The 20,000-nt window shown below is 44.2% G+C and overlaps 1 protein-coding gene and 1 long non-coding RNA gene across 2 annotated transcripts in view; one reads left to right on the forward strand and one right to left on the reverse strand.

The window, feature by feature from the left end:
• Nucleotides 1-20,000, reverse strand: part of LOC141755958 (uncharacterized) — a 169,766-nt gene that overhangs the window by 93,139 nt on the left and 56,627 nt on the right. The gene's annotated exons all lie outside the window — the stretch shown is intronic.
• The window catches only part of galnt14 (UDP-N-acetyl-alpha-D-galactosamine:polypeptide N-acetylgalactosaminyltransferase 14 (GalNAc-T14)), a gene marked incomplete at its 3' end in the record, with an annotated part of 66,902 nt that overhangs the window by 34,146 nt on the left and 12,756 nt on the right, over nt 1-20,000 (forward strand). The window contains exons 5-8 of the mRNA XM_074616452.1: nt 4,779-4,866; nt 7,484-7,568; nt 12,175-12,278; nt 15,824-15,950. Of these exons, the coding sequence (XP_074472553.1) occupies nt 4,779-4,866; nt 7,484-7,568; nt 12,175-12,278; nt 15,824-15,950 (404 nt within the window). The remainder of the gene's footprint in view (nt 1-4,778; nt 4,867-7,483; nt 7,569-12,174; nt 12,279-15,823; nt 15,951-20,000) is intronic.

The raw sequence follows: 20,000 nt of genomic DNA on the forward strand, positions 1-20,000 counted from the left end.
GCCTCTCCTCCATCCATTTCTCTTCTGTCCTCTCCTCCTCCTCCTCCTCCTCCTCCTCCTCCTCCTCTTCTCTCCTCCTCCTCCTCCTCCTCCTCCTCCTCCTCCTCCTCCTCCTCCTCCTCCTCCTCCTCCACCTCCTCCTCTCCTCCTCCTCCTCCTCCTCCTCCTCCTCCTCCTCCTCCTCCTCCTCCTCCATCAGGTCACCAGTTGTTTGTGCTGATATTAAAGACCTCTGATCTCCATCTATAGCTCAGCGATCAATAAGTAAACCACAGAGCCTGATGGGATTCTGCCGCTGTACCAACATCATCCATATTCATCCTCACGGTTGAAGTGTGTGTTTGTGCCGGAGAGTCATCCGTCACCGTCGGCGCTGTCACTTTATAGTCGTATATTTAGATTTAAATGTATGAGCTATTGATCCAGGTAAACACCGCCATAAAGTTCTGCTCCCCTCAGAGTGATCGTCTGTCTCAGTGATAGAGAGCTGAAGGCCCGACCAACTCCAGATCAACTTCTGCTTTCATCGTGTTTTCATTTATTCATTTATTATACTTTATTGTTTATATTTAAAACTATATTTGTGTCTGCTACCATGCAGTACTACCAGGCCACATCTCATCTCCTCCTCATCATCACCAGGCCACGTTGCTAAGTTAGCAAAGAAAACGTTTTTTTACAGTTCCCATGATGCTTCGACAGAACTTCTATGTCTCAGACAGACGTCAACCTCCAGGTCAGTGAAGAGAAGCTGATGATGAAGAGTCTTCAACCTTCATCCTGTCTAGCAGCCAGCAGGGGGCGACTCCTCTGGTTCTATAGAAGTCTGATAGAAATTGAGCTTCTCCTTCTCTCTTGATTTATGACCTCAGTAAACATTGTAATCATGAGTTTATGGTCTCAATCTCTAGTTTCAAGTCTTCTTCAATACAGCATGATGTTCATTTAGTAAATGATGGTCCCATTTAGAGTCAGATAGACCATAAAGCAGGGGATGCTTTAGGGCGGGGCTACCTGCTGATTGACAGGTCGCTACCACGGCGTTGTCCAGTCTGGGAGTTGTCCGTGTTTTCATCTTACACCTTTAACCCTTTAATCACAGCGTGTTTTCACTTCATGAAAGTGAACTAGAACATTTTTGGTCACCTAAAAATGTCTTTTTCAGCATTCGGTTGTTCTTAGCTCCGCCTTCTAGTGACACTACTGGTTGCAAAAAAATCACGATGGAGACGACCAGGAAACACTGTCACCGCCTTTTCAAGATAAAATAACACACCCAAAGATCAAACTGTACTGAAGTGAGTTATTCAGAATGATGGTTTAGCTTGTTAATATCAGCTGCCGTCTGCAGAGCCAAACTCTGAGGGTCATATTAAGATGATAATATTAAGATGATCACTTTTGAATGCTTCACATTTTGTTGTTTTCTTTTAGTTAAACTCATTTTAACCAGCGTCATTGAACGCCTCACTGAGATTAAACATCTGTTTGTCCAGAGTGTCCCGGCCAGAGACGGAGTTCCAGAGTAACATCAACCAAACAGACACTTATCTCTCTTCCTCAACTGCTCTTTAAGTGTACATTAAGCACCTTAAAGTACCTTAAATACAGAATAAGATCAGTCTAAAACCATTAAGACTGTAACAGACGAGCAGCATGAAGGCGTCTGTACTGATCTCTGTGTGATTGTGCAGCATCGGGGACGTTTGAGTTGAAGTTTGTAGCTGCTGAATCACCGTTATATTCTATTCTATTGTGGATAAACTGAGTAATCCAGCACGAATGCAGGAGATGTGCATGAAGGATAATGATGATGATGATGATGATGATGGTGATGCAGGACGTTTGGGGGGTCAGTCCTCCTCTCAGCTCGGTCATCAGATGTTCTGGTTTCAGATCAGGTGGAAACAGAAGAAGAGATGTGTGAGATGAGGGAAGTTGCTCCCCGGCGATTAGAGAATAACACTCATCCAATTACAACCGTAATGTGGCGAATGCTTCACCCGCAGCGCCGCGCGGTGTCATTACCGGAGCAGCTATTAGAGCCGACGCAGTGCTTCGTAATGTGGCTGGCGCCGTAGAGGGATGCGGCCCCGCGTCCCCTCGCGCTGACCCGGCAGCTAATGGACCAGAACCGCTCCACCTGCTCTGTAATATCACCGGCTGAAGACGCATCCAGCCGTTTGACCAAACTAATAGAGGGACACGCCGTGATTTCACAGAGACCTCCAGTCTGCTCGTCTCCGTGGGGTTTATTCTTTTATTCTTATAAAGGTAGAAATATGAAGGAATGATAAGCAGAGTTTCGGAGTCTGTTTAAGAGTTAAAGAGGCATCAACCAAACTAAATCCATAAAAGAGTTACGACCTTCTGGAAGGTCAAACAGTCAGGAGTAATACGGGCGATATGGTGGCTGGTCTCACTCCCAGGGCGTCAGATACCAACGCTCGGGCAGCGGCCGTCGGCGTCTTGATACCAACGCACAGGGCGCCGTCTGGCGTCTGTATGAGACGAACCAGATGGTCAAGAATACTTTCAGAAATAAATAAGTTTGAGGAAATAAATAAGGGGTGAAATGCAAAGGGAAATAAATGTCTTAATTAAGGCATAAATACATAAATAAATGCATACATTTAAAAAATAAATATGAAATAAATTGAATAATAAATAAATGCACAATTAAATAAATAATTTTAAAAATCATTAAAAAATAAATGAATAAATAAAAGGGAAAATTAAACAGAAGCGTAAAAAAATAAGGGGTGAATTGCAAAGGGAAAATCGTGCAGAAATAAATGTATTAATTAAGGCATAAATACATAAATAAATACATAGATTCAAAAATAAATATTAAATAAATTGAATAATAAATAAATGCACAAATAAATAAATAGTAATAAATAGTTGAAGCCCAAACAGAAGAGAGTATTCTATTTATACTTTTATATTTGAAATGCTGTCGGAGTCTGAATTTAAAATGAAGATCAGACTTCCTGAGAAAGACGTTACGAACAGTCCCGTTAACGTATTGAAGAGTTTCCTGGGTGCTGAGAAGACAGAACCTTCCAGAGCTCTCACTACACCGCCAGCTCACTCTACCAGAGATACCTGTCGTCAGTGATCAACCCAGTGGACGTAGAAGTCACATTACCTCCTGAGATAGAAGCAGCTTTCTGGGTGAATAATCTGTATTCATGATTCATAAGCAGCTGATTTGTTGTCTTGTTTGTCCTCCTGCTGTCCCCCTGACTTCAGAGGATGACCAGTCCCACTGAGGTTTAGTGACTTCAGGTTCAAAGTAGGAACTCTCCTCTTTTTATCCAGTAAAATCCTCTTCAGAGCTCACAGCAGAACCTGCAGAGAACCTGTAGAGAACCTGTAGAGAACCTGTAGAGAGCCTGTAGAGAGCCTGCAGAGAACCTGCAGAGAACCTGTAGAGAACCTGTAGAGAACCTGTAGAGAGCCTGTAGAGAGCCTGCAGAGAACCTGCAGAGAACCTGTAGAGAACCTGTAGAGAACCTGTAGAGAACCTGTAGAGAACCTGTAGAGAACCTGTAGAGAGCCTGTAGAGAACCTGTAGAGAACCTGTAGAGAACCTGTAGAGAGCCTGCAGAGAACCTGTAGAGAGCCTGTAGAGAGCCTGTAGAGAACCTGTAGAGAGCCTGCAGAGAACCTGTAGAGAGCCTGTAGAGAACCTGTAGAGAACCTGTAGAGAACCTGTAGAGAACCTGTAGAGAGCCTGTAGAGAGCCTGTAGAGAGCCTGCAGAGAACCTGTAGAGAACCTGTAGAGAACCTGTAGAGAACCTGTAGAGAGCCTGTAGAGAACCTGTAGAGAACCTGTAGAGAGCCTGTAGAGAACCTGTAGAGAACCTGTAGAGAGCCTGTAGAGAACCTGTAGAGAGCCTGTAGAGAACCTGTAGAGAGCCTGCAGAGAACCTGTAGAGAGCCTGCAGAGAACCTGTAGAGAACCTGTAGAGAACCTGTAGAGAACCTGTAGAGAGCCTGTAGAGAGCCTGTAGAGAACCTGTAGAGAACCTGTAGAGAGCCTGCAGAGAACCTGTAGAGAACCCTTCAGACCAGCGAGGTGTCAGAGTGTCCTTCAGACATCAGCTCTGGTCTCGTCTCCTCAACCTTCATAGAACTCTAATAAGCTCTAATAACGTTCTTACATCCACTGACTGTGTGTTCCTGATGAAGTCTGCTCTCATTTAGAGGACTTCTCAGTATTTCTTATTTCCATCTGGCTCACCAGTCTGACATTAACGCCGGTAAAGTGAATAACTGGAGCTGAGTGGAGGTAGAGGTCACCGCTCTCACCTTGAGGAATGTGCTGTGTGCACGATCGCTGCCGGATGACTGAAACTCCTTTTAATGTGCTGCGATATTAAAAAGACCTTGGAATACACAGTCTGCTTCACACACACACACACACACACGCACACGCACGCACACACACGCACACGCACGCACACACACACACACACACACACACACACGCACACACGCACACGCACACGCACACACACACGCACGCACACACACACGCACACACACACGCACACACACACACACACACAGAAATGAATTCATTGCAATGAAATGTGATGGTCTGCACTCAGGAACGCTTCACCTTCTCGTCCTTCTGCCTCTTTCCTCTCGTTCTGTCGTTCTCTGTGCTATTTCTCTTTTAAGAGTTTTCTCTGAAACTCTTCTTCATATTATTATTATTCTTCTTCTTTATAACTCATAAATGTGTGATTTTGTGTTTCTGTCTCAGGACCCGACCTGTGTGGTCAGCCCGGTCATCGACATCATCAACATGGACACGTTTGCCTACGTGGCGGCCTCCGCTGATCTCCGTGGAGGTAATGAATCCTCCTCCGGGGATCTGTAGATGACAGAGAGAGAAACACCAGAGAGGTTCCTGATTCATGAGGGAGACCTTCATGATGAGTTCATGAACCTGTTCTCTCTCCAGCAACCTCAAACTACAACACCTTTAGATTGAGGATTCAAATAGTTAATCCTGATTAATCACACATTCATCTGTTCTAAATGAACCTTAAAGGGAGATCAGTCCAGTATTTAATCCTCTTATCAACATGGGAGTGGACTAATCTGCTGCTTTATGTAAATGTATGTATATATTTATTATAGTAAATCAATGAACAACACAAATCAATGACAGATATTGATCCAGAAACCCTCACAGGTTCTGCATTGTTGGGACCATTCTCTGTAAACCCTAGAGATGGTTGTGGTGAAAATCCCAGTAGATCAGCAGTTTAATACTCAGACCAGCCCGTCTGGCACCAACAACCATGCCACGTTCAAAGTACCTTGAATCCCCTTTCTTCCCCATTCTGATGCTCGGTTTGAACTTCAGCAAGTCGTCTTCACCACGTCTAGATGACGTAATGCATTGAGTTGCTGCCATGTGATTGGCTGATTAGCTATTTGTGTTAACAAGCAATTGAACAGGTGTGCCTAATAAAGCGAGCGTCTCAGATTCATGATGTTTTAACAGACAATCTGAGGACGGCAGTTACAGATGAGCTGAAACCAAACAGAACAATACACATCTGTGTCCTCCACTCGTCTGTCATCCCTCTCTTCTACTGTCCTCCACTCGTCTGTCATCCCTCTCTTCTACTGTCCTCCACTCGTCTGTCATCCCTCTCTTCTACTGTCCTCCACTCGTCTGTCATCCCTCTCTTCTACTGAAGCCAATCTGTCCTGAGAGCTCCGTCCTCCCTCTCTCCGTCCATTAGCCTGTCTCAGTCCAATCTGCTGCTGTTGGTAACAGCGATCCGCCAATCAATGCTGATAATAGGCCTGTCCACACACACACACACGCACACACACACACAGACACACACTCTCACTCTCACTCTCACACACACACACACACGCACACACGCACACACGCACACACACACACGCTCACACACACACACACACACACGCTCTCTGAGGGGATGCTGATCGATGGTGATAGTTGGACTCACGGAGGACAGTTTAATTATAGATGAAGCTGTCGCTCAACGTAGAAAAGATGGTCATAAGATGGACTCTCATTGATCCGTGCACACACATGTTGAAGTGCACATACATACACACACATACACACTCACAGACGGATGGGGGAAGGGAGTGCTGTGGCAGCAACTCCTCGACTGGCTGGACCGCCTCATCAGCAAACACACACACACACACACACACACACACCTACACAAGCCAACACACACACACACTGAAACAGATGGATTATTGACAGAGGAAGTAAATGATCAATTAAAAGGCAGAAATGAAACATTGTAACAATAAGAACCCCGTTATCAGTTTAATCAGTGATTAATGTCACATGTTGTATCTGTTCATAATGAACCTTAAAGGAGATTAGTCCAGTATTTAATCCTCTTATCAACATGGGAGTGGACTGATATGCTGCTTTATGTAAATGTATGTATATATTTATTATAGTAAATCAATTAACAACACAGATCAATGACAGATATTGATCCAGAAACCCTCACAGGTACTGCATTTAGCATAAAACAATATGCTCCAATCATAACATGTCAAACTGCAGCCCAACAGGCAACAACAGCTGTCAGTGTGTCAGTGTGCTAGTGTGTCAGTGTGCTGACTTGACTATGACTTGCCCCAAACTGCATGTGATGATCATAAAGTGGGCATGTCTGTAAAGGGGAGACTCGTGGGTACCCATAGAACCCATTTACATTCACTGATCTGGAGGTCAGAGGTCAAGGGACCCCTTTGAACATGGACATGACAGTTTGTCCTCTCCATCATTTAGTGTAGCTTGGTAGTGTAGCCGGCGGGCCGTCACAGATTTTAGGGGTTAAAGTAGCAGAATCTTCGTTTTTGGCGCACGTGATCAAAAGAGTAAGTCTATAGTAAAACCACTGTGTAAAAACACTCGGACATTTTTCGACATTTTTTTGTAACTTTTTTCTGACATTTTTTTATTTCTGATATTTGTCAGACATTCTTTTAACTTTTTTTCCTGATATTTGTGTGACATTTTTCAGAATTTCTTTTTTTATTATTTTCCGATATTTGTCAGACTTTTTTTTTGTCATTTTTCGAACATTATTTTGTAACTTTTTTAAGCCTTTTGAAAATGGCCATGACAGTTTTTCCTCGCCAGAATTTAGCGTAACTTCTTAGCGTTATTTAACCTCCTTCCTGACCAGCTAGTCTGACCTGGTTGGTGCCGATGGATTCATCAGGTTCTCTAGATTCAGATGATACCAGGATCTTCACTCTGGCTCTAGATTGATTGCGTTAATGCTAAAGGAACAAAACGGTTCAATTTAACACAACATGTCGTCGTGTGTGGGCTCTCCTTGATCCATTTCCCTCCTTAAAAAGCATTATCTTCATTTACTAAAGCCTTGGAACAGTACAGTATACTGTATAATGTGTTTTTATATATATGTGTACTTCTTCTCTCAGGTTTTGACTGGAGTCTGCATTTCAAGTGGGAGCAGCTGTCATCTGAACAGAGAGCTCGCCGGACCGACCCGAGCCAGCCAATCAAGTAAGACGCTGACACAACACACTCAAACATACACAGTATAATGACAATACACCAATTCAGTATAAACACAAAGGTCCAACAGAGAGTGCATATCTTAACTTAAGCTTTATTAGAATCAGCTGCGGTTGCTCTCATTTAAAACCTGAAAGATGAAGCTGGTTTCTAACATGTTCATTTAGTCTAGTCTCCAGCTTCCCACCAGACCAGAGATGAAGTTTTCATTTCCTTCCTCTCGTTAACGAAGTTCAGTTTGAGGTGGGCGTTTAACCCCGATCTTCACTTCCTGTCTTCAAGCTTCACTGGAGAGTTTTAATTGGTGCTATATGTGGTCTGAGTGTGTGTGTGTGTGTGTGTGTGTGTGTGTGTGTGTGTGTGTGTGTGTGTGTGTGTGTGTGTGTGTGTGTGTGTGTGCGTGCGTGCGTGCGTGTGTGTGTCTCACTGTTACAGTGCAGAAAATGTATTTCTGCCTGAGATTCATTAAAATGATGTCACAATATTCTTTTGCTTTTTAAACTGTGAATGTTGAAAACATCTGAAACATTCACTTATACAATATCAACATTAACTTCCTGTGACTGTGATGTTTCTGTGATCGTATATCCAGAGTATGTTCCGCCGTATGAAATATGAAGTATTAGTATCAGAAGAGAGGAGTTTATAACGGAGCTGTATGACAGGATCTTACTGATTTAACAGTGTTAAGAGCTGGTCTGTCAACGGGTCATGAACAGATACAGGTCATTTATTAAACAGCTGTCTCCAGATGTTATCATGAGCAAGTCAACTGTGTTCAAAACATCTTTTCTTCAGTTGTTGTCGCTGTGGAGAAGCTTCTGAACCCGTCGTCTTCCTCGTCTTTGAGCCATGTTTGTGTGTCTACCTTTTCTCAACATAACCAAAGTCAAAGTCCTAGACACTAACTAACTAACTAACTAACTAACCGACCGACCGACCGACCAACTAACTAAAACTAAAGTAACTAAACTAAAGATAATGTCAGAGCTCTCCTCCCGCCAGTAAACGCCTCTAGAGTGTCAGCAGTCCTAGACCACGTCGACCAATAGCAGCGTCTTATCCCCTCGTTGCTCCCTGTAGGCCCCATACGTCCCCTATGTCCCCGTATGTCCCCGTACGTCCCCGTACGTCCCTGTACTCATGTATATAAACGGTTGTGGTCGTCCTGTCAGAATCGAGGACATGTCAGGGCCGTAGGTTAGTTAGCCGCCGTTCTAGCAACAATTCAGCACTGGGGATGTGACGGTGAGGAAAGTTTCCCGCCGGTTAATAAACACCGGTGTTACCGATTACACCGGATATTTATAATATGTGCAGCGCTCTGACTGTGATCTTTGACGTTTTTTCAGATATTTGTCTGAAATGTTTTTATTTATTTTTCAGACGTTAGTCAGACTTTTTTTCTGAGATTTTTGACTTTTTTATAAACATTTGTTGGATATTTTTCTGACTTTTTTCTGACATTATTTTTTACTTTTTGTAAGTTTGGAGCGTTATTAAATTAGTGGCGTTAACTTTGACAGCTCTATTTAAAGCATCAAAAGTTTTGCAATTAATAAAATGATCCCTAAACATCAGTTACTGTACAGTCACCTGAATGTGAGATATAAAGACGTGTATTATGCAGAGGGCTTTAGTACATCATTTAATATTATATGAACGTGGCAGGAAGAACCTCCAATCATAGACTTTTACCACCAGTCATAGAAACAGAAGTGAACGTGGACAGATGCATCACATGTTCGCTGGCTGTGGTGGTTCATTATAGCGTCGCTGCTGAGATGACAGATGATGCTGATCCTTTCTACAGATCAGTCGCTCTGTTTTGACCTGTTGTTGCTGCAGCGCCTCCCGCTGGCCAACCAGGAAACAAACACACACAGCTAGAGATAATAATACTCTTTGGCTCTTCTCCTTCCTTCATCAGTCAGATTGGTGGCAGCAGCCCAGATTCACGGCTCAGCCAACGGGTGACTGTCTGACTCAGAGCATGTTTCTCTAAGTGGAGGCGGAGTGTTGAACACAGACAGATGGACGGGTGGTGGTGTTATGGTGTTATTATTATAACCACGACGGTCTGAATCTACCTAGATGTCAGTGGTGATGGTGTTGATGGTGTTGTTGGTGGTGGTGGTGTTATGGTGTTATTATTATAACCGGGTCGGTGTGTCTCTACCTAGATGTCAGTGCTGGTGGTGTTGATGGTGTTGTTGGTGGTGGTGGTGTTATGATGTTATTATTATAACCGTCTCTACCTAGATGTCCGTGTGCTGCTTCTGTCGGTGTGCCGTCGACTTGCGGGGGGGCTGGACTGAGTCACCGCGTCCGTCTGGGAACCCGATGCACTCATTAGTAAACTATACTTGTGAGGACCTCCGTTGACAGCCAGGAGACGATGGGATTATTAATAACAGAGTGGACGGACTCGGTTTGTTCCGTTCACCTGCGACCGGGAGCTGAAATGATCGTTCTTCACTTCCTGCCGCTGTGGCAGGAGAGTATCTATTTATCTGCCACTTTTAAAATCTATTCGCTAAATGAAGGAATAACATTTTACATCTGACGTCATTTAATGTTCCATATATTTTACACTAAAATCATTATATACATGTTAAATTACAGTGTTTGAATTACACCATATTTATAGACATTTATAGTGGTTATTTACATAAAAACACATTTCAGATGATTAGGAAATAAATTATTGTGCTTTTATTAAATATTTGCTTTGATTAAAAAGACCTTGTCATCAGTAGTTTTAATGATGTATTATAAGATAAACAGGTCATAATTCAAATTCAAATATGCTTTGTCGGCATGAATGTTCAGGTTACGTTATTACCAAAACTAAATTACATATTAATGAATAATTACATTTCACCAGAATATACCAAATACATTTTAATATACGTTCTCTTACAGATGTAGTCAGTCAGAAACATGTTCAGAGCTCGTAGCATCTCTTATTCTACGGCAACAGGCAACATATTTATATAAATAAATATATAAACATATATATAAATATAGTATTTTCTGAGGATTGGGGAAATGGATGAACTCAGGATATATGTTATTTATAAAATTTATATAATATAATATAATATTATAAAACTCTATTTATTCAAGTTTCTTGCCAAAAACTTAATTTTATGAGATTACATTTGAACGCATCATGATAAAATTAGACCTTCGCAATGTCAATAGACATGTTTACTGAATAGGACTTGAACACACCATACTGTAACTCAGTGTAACCTCCGTTAACGTCTGTAGCTCCGTTATTTAACCAGTCAGGACTGAGCTGCTAACGGCTGCTAACAGCTAACGTTACTAACTCTGGTTCTCTGTTCCCATCTCCAGTGTTGTCCCTGTCTGACAAACTGGCGGATGTCCTGATGATTTTCCCGCCACTGCCAACAATTTAGCCACATTTGGGAGCTAATTTCCGACCCTGCTCACGACGAACGTACCGCTCCATTAACCATGTTTAGTTTAGAGAATGATTAGTGATCGAAGACGAGACTGACAGTTGTAAAATCCCGTCTCGTGGTTTCATGACCGCCGTGCAGAGTTTCTGTGTCTGATGAGCCTCGAGGCTCGGCCTTCGTGTGTCGGTCCTCACAAAGATAGAAGGTAGAAGATACACTCACAGAAGTGTTCTCCAGCCTCGTCTCTATTTTATGATCTTTAATTTCCTCGGTCACATACAAAGCACCGAGTTTTACATTCACACAAACTCCTTTAAACACACGACGACAAACTGAGCTTGAAAGAGGTTTTATGTGCTTCCACCCACACACACACACGCACACACACACACACACACACACACACACACACACACACACACACACACACACACACACACACACACACACACACACACACACACACACACACACAGACACACACACACACACACACACACAGAGAGAGTGCTATTTGCAGGCGGTGACGGCAGGATAATCGTTGATGAACGGAGGGTATTTGATGACACATGCTGGCCCTCAGCTATTCACTGCTCAGTATGTGCGTGTGTGTGTGTGTGTGTGTGTGTGTGTGTGTGTGTGTGTGTGTGTGTGTGTGTGTCTATTCTTGAACACACAGAAAGCAACACAAAAGTGTTGAATGAGTCTTTTATCTGTTTTGATTAGATTCTGAGGACATTAGACGTCAGAGAAGAGGTTTCCTGTTCAATAGACACCGGTTCTCTCAGTAAACATGACCCACGCTGTGGGCGGAGTTAGACCGTCTGACTGTCGGTCTCTGGAGACCGGCTAGTTAGAGTCGAACAATATCGGAGAAACGTTTCAGAGACGGAGAGAAAGAAACATTTACTCTCCGTCTCTGAAACGTTTCTCTGATATTGTAGCTCTAGAGCCTCGAATCCCAGGTAGTCATCTCTAATGTCTGTGATATCTGGATTCTGGCAGCCTCATCATGACCTCATCATGACGTCATCACTAAAGGGGTCTATAGAATGACCCTACTGAGACTGTGTTACTGTCTGATCCAACCAAAGATCAGCCTCTCTCTGACCCTCTCTCTCTCTCTCTCTCTCTCTCTCTCTCTCTTGTTGTCTCTCTAACAGGACTCCCATCATCGCCGGAGGGCTCTTTGTGATTGACAGGTCCTGGTTCAATCACCTGGGTAAATACGACACGGCCATGGACATCTGGGGCGGGGAGAACTTCGGTGAGAAGCGTCTTTTACTGCTGAACACTAACGCTGAGATAAACAGACATGTAGTGGGGGAGATCAACTGGAATCAGGTTGTAGTCTTCTCTCTCTTTTTGCATCAAAGCAACAGAACTGTTTCAGCGTCACAGTTTAATTTACATCCAAATCAATCAGTGGATGCAGATCTCTCTCGTCTCCTCAGAGTCTCTCTGCAGATGAAGGATGATTACATCAGAATTGCATTTATTTGTCACCCGGTCGTAGTGATGCAAACTGTTTGAATAGATACGGATATATACGCTGTAACTGATCCTGTTTCTGGTTTCTGTCGCTCTGAGAGTCTGACAGGATGTTTTCATCATCATCCTGCCAGAGAGAGAGAGCTGGTAGACATCTCACCACATGTCACCTCACAGTGTTTTAATGATTTCATGTTTTATACCAGTTTAAGACTGACTGATCTGAGAAACTGCAGACTCTCAGTTACCTGTCTGCGTTTCATTCAGCTTCAACACGTCGTAGGAATCTACTGAAGGTCTAACAACTGAAACATCACCAACAAATACATCTCCATATTAATATTAATGCTTTTAATGTCATACAATCCTCTATCCCGGTAACTCCGGCGTCTCCCCCGTTCCCTCCGGCCGCGGTCGGGAGGCTGAGGCGGGAAAAGCCAACACTAGGATCAGCATTGATTCATGGAGAGACCTTGGTCTGGTCAGCTAACATTACTGCCAAGCAGCTGAAATATAGAGTGATATTGTGCTTTTAGCTGACGTGTGTCTCCTCACTGTGTTGAGCGATGCTCCTTCATGTCTATGTAGAGCGAGCACAAGCGCCAGCAACAGGACGCTGACTTTAGTTGACTTAACGGACACAGGTGAAGCTGTTAACAACACATTTAGGATTCTTACTAACAGGCCCTTTAAGAGTAAGAAGGGCTCATACAGAGGTTCATACAGAGGTTCATACAGAGGTTCAGCAGATATCAGCAGAACGAAGGTGAACTTTTCATCCAGCAGCAACATCTGGCTCTCCTGCTGCTGTGTGCGTGCGTGCGTGCGTGCGTGCGTGCGTGCGTGCGTGCGTGCGTGTGTGCGTGCGTGTGCTCAGAGACAGTGATGGAGTCAGTTTGCTGATTGCTGTATTGCTGCTTCTCTCAGATCAATGAAAGACTGTTGGCCTGTTTTTACCTCTCACACACACACACACACACACACACACACACACACACACACACACACACACACACACACACACACACGCACACACACACACTCACACTCTCTCACACACACACACTCATTTGCTGTGTGTCATGTCTCCGTCAGTCTTTCCGTATCTCGCTGACTTGTCTTGTTTCTCTTTGTTCTCTCTGGTGTTTCATCTTTACTTCCATCTCTCCTCTTCCTCATCAAACCCCGTCCATGCTCTCATTTTCACTCTCTCTCTCTCTCATCCTCTCTCTTCTATTCTCTCTCTCTCTCTCTCTCCCTGGCAGTCTCTCTTTAACTCTGTAAGGTTCTCAGTGTGTCGTTCTTCAGGGAAACTCAGTTACTCTGTCTCTCCATCCTCAGAGTTCAGAGACAGACAGCAGCTCTGTCGGTTATATTACTCTAACGCTGACAACACACACGATGCACGGAGAATGAGCGCAGTGTAAGCAGGTCAAACGAACACACGTGCACATACAGCAGTAACACAACACACACACACATTCTCACAAACACACACACACACACTGACTCAGAAAAACACATCAGAGTCCGTCAGCGGATCATCAAATATTCAGAGAGGTTTGGCCCAGTTAGAAAACTAACGAGGAGACGCAGAACTTCACATGAACAACTAACCTGGTTACACACTGAGCGAGAGAGAGAGAGAGAGCAGGTAGAGTTACCAACTGAGTGCTCCTCTGCTCACTCCTCCCTTTACAAGACTGATGGTCCGTGTCCACAGGCTCCGTGCTTCCCACTCTTCCCATTCATTGTCTATGTAAGCAGCCGTGCAATGCATTCTGGTAGCGTGGCGGCGTGATTCGAGAGACGGAGCGTGACGACGGCCGTTCTTCATTTGCATAAAGTTGAGGTCTAGTCTACTTTATGTAAATCACGGGCGTCCGATGCGACTCGCCGCCTCTCCAAACGCCCGAGAATCTTTCAAACTAAACGTTGTGGATCTAAATAAAGACAGATTCAGCTGCAGGATTATTTCTCACCTCAGATGTTCTCAGAAACACATTTCAGTGAACTATTTTCCTGAACTAAGAGAAGTAAGTTTCCAAACGAGCCTCCATGTTGGTTACGGTTTGAAAGCCGAGAGCAGCAGCCCACGGAGGGAAAGAGTTCGTCCAATCAGGAGCCGGGTGTGTTCTGTCCACCGAGCGTCCAATGCTGGGAAGCGGCGCGTTCCCTCGCGATAGAAAACGCCCCGGTGGACACGAACCATCAGGTAACGTGATCCGCCCTCAGAGGGAGGTCTTCCAGACCATAATAACACTGCTTTAGGAGCACAGCAGTTCAGGAAATAGTCAGGAAATTGAACATTTTTAATTCTCTCTCTGTAATGACCTGTGATTGGTCAAAGTCTCCCGTCACGGGCTAGATGTTCTAAAGCCTGAAAACAGAGCCATGAGGAGGAGCAGGAGTCTAGTTATCTCTCTGAATACTTGAATTACAATATGCTGAAAGGTTATTATGGGATGTCTGCCCAATGAAGCCAAAAAATATACTGACTACTGCAGCTTTAAGATGAGTTACACAAACACAGGAAGTGTTCCATCTGTTGTGGACCTGGAGTCGGGGATGAGACGGGGATGAGACGGGGATGAGTCGGGGATGAGACGGGGATGAGACGGGGATGAGACGGGGATGAGTCGGGGATGAGACGGGGATGAGTCGGGGATGAGTCGGGGATGAGACGGGGATGAGTCGGGGATGAGACGGGGATGAGTCGGGGATGAGACGGGGATGAGACGGGGATGAGTCGGGGATGAGTCGGGGATGAGACGGGGATGAGACGGGGATGAGACGGGGATGAGTCGGGGATGAGACGGGGATGAGTCGGGGATGAGACGGGGATGAGACGGGGATGAGTCGGGGATGAGTCGGGGATGAGACGGGGATGAGACGGGGATGAGTCGGGGATGAGACGGGGATGAGTCGGGGATGAGTCGGGGATGAGTCGGGGATGAGACGGGGATGAGACGGGGATGAGTCGGGGATGAGACGGGGATGAGACGGGGATGAGACGGGGATGAGTCGGGGATGAGTCGGGGATGAGACGGGGATGAGTCGGGGATGAGTCGGGGATGAGACGGGGATGAGACGGGGATGAGTCGGGGATGAGTCGGGGATGAGTCGGGGATGAGACGGGGATGAGTCGGGGATGAGTCGGGGATGAGTCGGGGATGAGGACTGTTGAGACGAACAACGATAAACCTTTTTCTCTTCAGCAGAATGAGTGTTGGTGAAAAGGTAGAATAGATGAAATCATCCAGACAGTATAACTGTATATAGGAATTGAGTGTTGTGTGTTGACCTTTGACCTGGTTGCAGAGATCTCGTTCCGGGTGTGGCAGTGTGGCGGCAGTCTGGAGATCCTGCCCTGCAGCAGAGTGGGTCACGTCTTCAGGAAGAAACACCCGTACGTCTTCCCCGAGGGAAACGCCAACACCTACATCAAGTACGCCTCTTATTCATGTCAGCATTCACATTCTGAGTCTGTTTGAGACGTCACAGGGCTGCTGGATCTCTGCTCATTTAAAGGTCCCATATCATACTCAGTCTCAGGTTCATACTTGTATTTTGTGTTTCTAATAGAACATGTTTATATGCTGTAATGGTAAAAAAAACATGAACATCTCACTTTTTTATAATATGTCCCCTTTAAGATGGAAAGGTCTAAACTCCAGCAACACCTGTAGTCGGCTATAAAAGAACGCAACATTTATATTAAAATAGCATGAGCCTTTTATATTGATTTAATATATAACACAATATACCGTCGCTGCATTGACACTAAACCACGAAGCAAAACAAGAATGCTCCTCGTTGTTTTAATAAATCGATGCAAACTGGAGAATATTAATTACAAGTGTTCAGAAAACAAATACAAATTCTATAAACTTGGAAATTATCATCTGTTAAATCTAAATCCTAAACATCATTAATGAAGAGTCTCATTTATCCTCAAATACCTGCTGTTTAGCCTTTATGATGTTTCTAATGGAAGGCTTGATAACATCTGTCTGATCCAGATGTTTCTAATGGAAGGCTTGATAACATCTGTCTGATCCAGATGTTTCTAATGGAAGGCTTGATGACATCTGTCTGATCCAGATGTTTCTAATGGAAGGCTTGATGACATCTGTCTGATCCAGATGTTTCTAATGGAAGGCTTGATAACATCTGTCTGATCCAGATGTTTCTAATGGAAGGCTTGATGACATCTGTCTGATCCAGATGTTTCTAATGGAAGGCTTGATAACATCTGTCTGATCCAGATGTTTCTAATGGAAGGCTTGATGACATCTGTCTGATCCAGATGTTTCTAATGGAAGGCTTGATAACATCTGTCTGATCCAGATGTTTCTAATGGAAGGCTTGATAACATCTGTCTGATCCAGATGTTTCTAATGGAAGGCTTGATAACATCTGTCTGATCCAGATGTTTCTAATGGAAGGCTTGATGACATCTGTCTGATCCAGATGTTTCTAATGGAAGGCTTGATGACATCTGTCTGATCCAGATGTTTCTAATGGAAGGCTTGATAACATCTGTCTGATCCAGATGTTTCTAATGGAAGGCTTGATGACATCTGTCTGATCCAGATGTTTCTAATGGAAGGCTTGATAACATCTGTCTGATCCAGATGTTTCTAATGGAAGGCTTGATGACATCTGTCTGAACCAGATGTTTCTAATGGAAGGCTTGATAACATCAGTCTGATCCAGATGTTTCTAATGGAAGGCTTGATAACATCTATCTGATCCAGATGTTTCTAATGGAAGGCTTGATGACATCAGTCTGATCCAGATGTTTCTAATGGAAGGCTTGATAACATCTATCTGACCCAGATGTTTCTAATGGAAGGCTTGATGACATCAGTCTGATCCAGATGTTTCTAATGGAAGGCTTGATCACATCTGTCTGATCCAGATGTTTCTAATGGAAGGCTTGATGACATCTGTCTGATCCAGATGTTTCTAATGGAAGGCTTGATAACATCTGTCTGAACCAGATGTTTCTAATGGAAGGCTTGATAACATCAGTCTGATCCAGATGTTTCTAATGGAAGGCTTGATGACATCAGTCTGATCCAGATGTTTCTAATGGAAGGCTTGATAACATCTATCTGACCCAGATGTTTCTAATGGAAGGCTGGATCACATCTGTCTGATCCAGATGTTTCTAATGGAAGGCTTGATGACATCTGTCTGATCCAGATGTTTCTAATGGAAGGCTTGATAACATCTGTCTGAACCAGATGTTTCTAATGGAAGGCTTGATAACATCAGTCTGATCCAGATGTTTCTAATGGAAGGCTTGATGACATCAGTCTGATCCAGATGTTTCTAATGGAAGGCTTGATAACATCTATCTGACCCAGATGTTTCTAATGGAAGGCTGGATCACATCTGTCTGATCCAGTGAGTAGTGTAGTCGGTCTGTGATAGATAACGTAAAGCGAGCTGAGGTCTGTAACAGCTGTTTCATTGTCTCTATAATCGTGTTTCTGTGGATATCAGCCCGACAGAGAGGGGAGAGATCCAGTAAGATCTGTTTTGAAGTAATCTTAACCTGTTTATGTGATTAATGGTAACAGCTGTATGTCTTCAGTGGAAACATGTTTTCATGTGAATGTGATCGGTCACTCCTCTAGAGCTGATAAATGATCTCCTGATTGACGGACTTTAGTCCCAAACTAACAAACAGTTCATCAGACTTGTGTATTGATTCGTTGTGCACTAACCTACTAACCTGCCGACCTCACTAATAATCCACTAACTCTCCTGCAGACTGATTCGCTGTTTGACTGATGGAATCCAGGAAGCAGTCGTCTGCTCTCTGAGCAGCGCGTCTCAGCCACAGAAAGCTGTTCACGTCCTTGTTAAAGTGGATTTACAGCTGCCTGGGAGCCTTTGAGCTGCGAGTACAATATTATCCTATTAGCATAAGCTGTATTCTGTTGTCTGCCCCTTTCAAACAGTTCAAACAGGAAGATGTTTACAGGCAGTCCAATAATCCATTAACAGGCCTAATGTGCTCAGACTGCGTGTGAATTGATCTGGTATAAATAGATTAATCACGGCCACAATAAGGATGCCGGATAAATTCAGATTACAGAACGGAGTGCACTTTCAACATCGCCGCGTGGCGTATTCATCAAAGTGTTATAGAGAAGGAGAAGAACAGAGACGCAGAGTGGAGTTGGGAGACGGCGAGAAAAATATATTCTTTAATATTCAGAACTTGTTTTTTATTCCTCCGGGGAATAACAACTAGAAGCAGAGACATGATGTTCTCAGGTTGTCCGTCTGGATATAAAGATGGACGACATGACAGCTCCCTTAAAGTGAAGCCAAAACATCTGGATCGCCCCCTGGTGGCTGGCTGCAGCATAGCTCATAAACCTCAAGAGGCAGCTCCCGTATGGATCGATGTTTTGGCTTCACCGCTGTACAGTCGGAGGAAGTGGAGACGCGTCGTCCATCTTTATATCCAGTCTGTGGTGCTTTACGTATGTTCTACTCTCGTGAACGTGATATCTCAGGAACACCTGAGTCTTCTTCATACAGCATGATGTTCATTTAGTAAATGATGGTTCCGTTTAGAGTCAGATAGACCATAAAGCAGGGGATGCTTTAGGGCGGGGCTACCTGCTGATTGACAGGTCGCTGCCACGGCGTTGTCCGGTCTGGGAGTTGTCCGTGTTTTCGTCTTACATCTTTAACCCTTTAATCACTGCGTGTTTTCACTTCATCCCAGTTAATTATAACATTTCGGTTTCCTAAAAATGTCTTATTCAGCGTTCAGTTGTACTTAGCTCCGCCCTCTAGTGTCACGACTGGTTGCAAAAAACCAAGATGGCGACGGACTAAATGGTGACATGGAGGCTTCAAAACAGCGGTCCACAAACCGATGGGTGACGTCACGGTGACGTCATTCACCTCTTATATACAGTCAATGGCGGAGGCAAACAACCACGAGGTAGATCTTTAATGTCCCGTCTGTTAGTGAATATCCACAGAAAGGCCATTATGAAGCCACGTGTTGAAAGGCATTCTGGGAAACATTGTAAATGATAAACTGAAGTAGAAGACAGAGAGAGAGCTCACAGGAAACTAAATTACAGCACTTCATCACAGAATAAGTGCTGTGATCCGCTGAACGCCGGCGACTGATGATGTATCTGGTGGATTACTCCTTTAACGGTTCAGTAACTCATAAACCTCAGCGTGTGAGCAAGGCATTACTACCGCGGGGTTGGAAGTTAGGTTCCCTTTGTGGTTTAATGGGCGCAGTAAGACACCAGCGCTGCCAGGTTGGAGGGGTTCAGCTCCCAAAACGAGCGCTCCCGCTGCTCAACGGCCCTTTGGAGCGAAGCCTCGCCGCCAAACGGCTCGTATAAACTTATTGTTTTGTGTCGACCGGCTAACCCGTCTCCTTTATTTCACTCCCTGTCGGCCGTTACCGTGGCAACATCTGTTCCGCGCTGGATGATGATGACTT

The sequence above is a fragment of the Sebastes fasciatus genome, chromosome 18 (assembly GCF_043250625.1).
Source record: "Sebastes fasciatus isolate fSebFas1 chromosome 18, fSebFas1.pri, whole genome shotgun sequence".
Lineage (NCBI taxonomy): Eukaryota > Metazoa > Chordata > Actinopteri > Perciformes > Sebastidae > Sebastes > Sebastes fasciatus.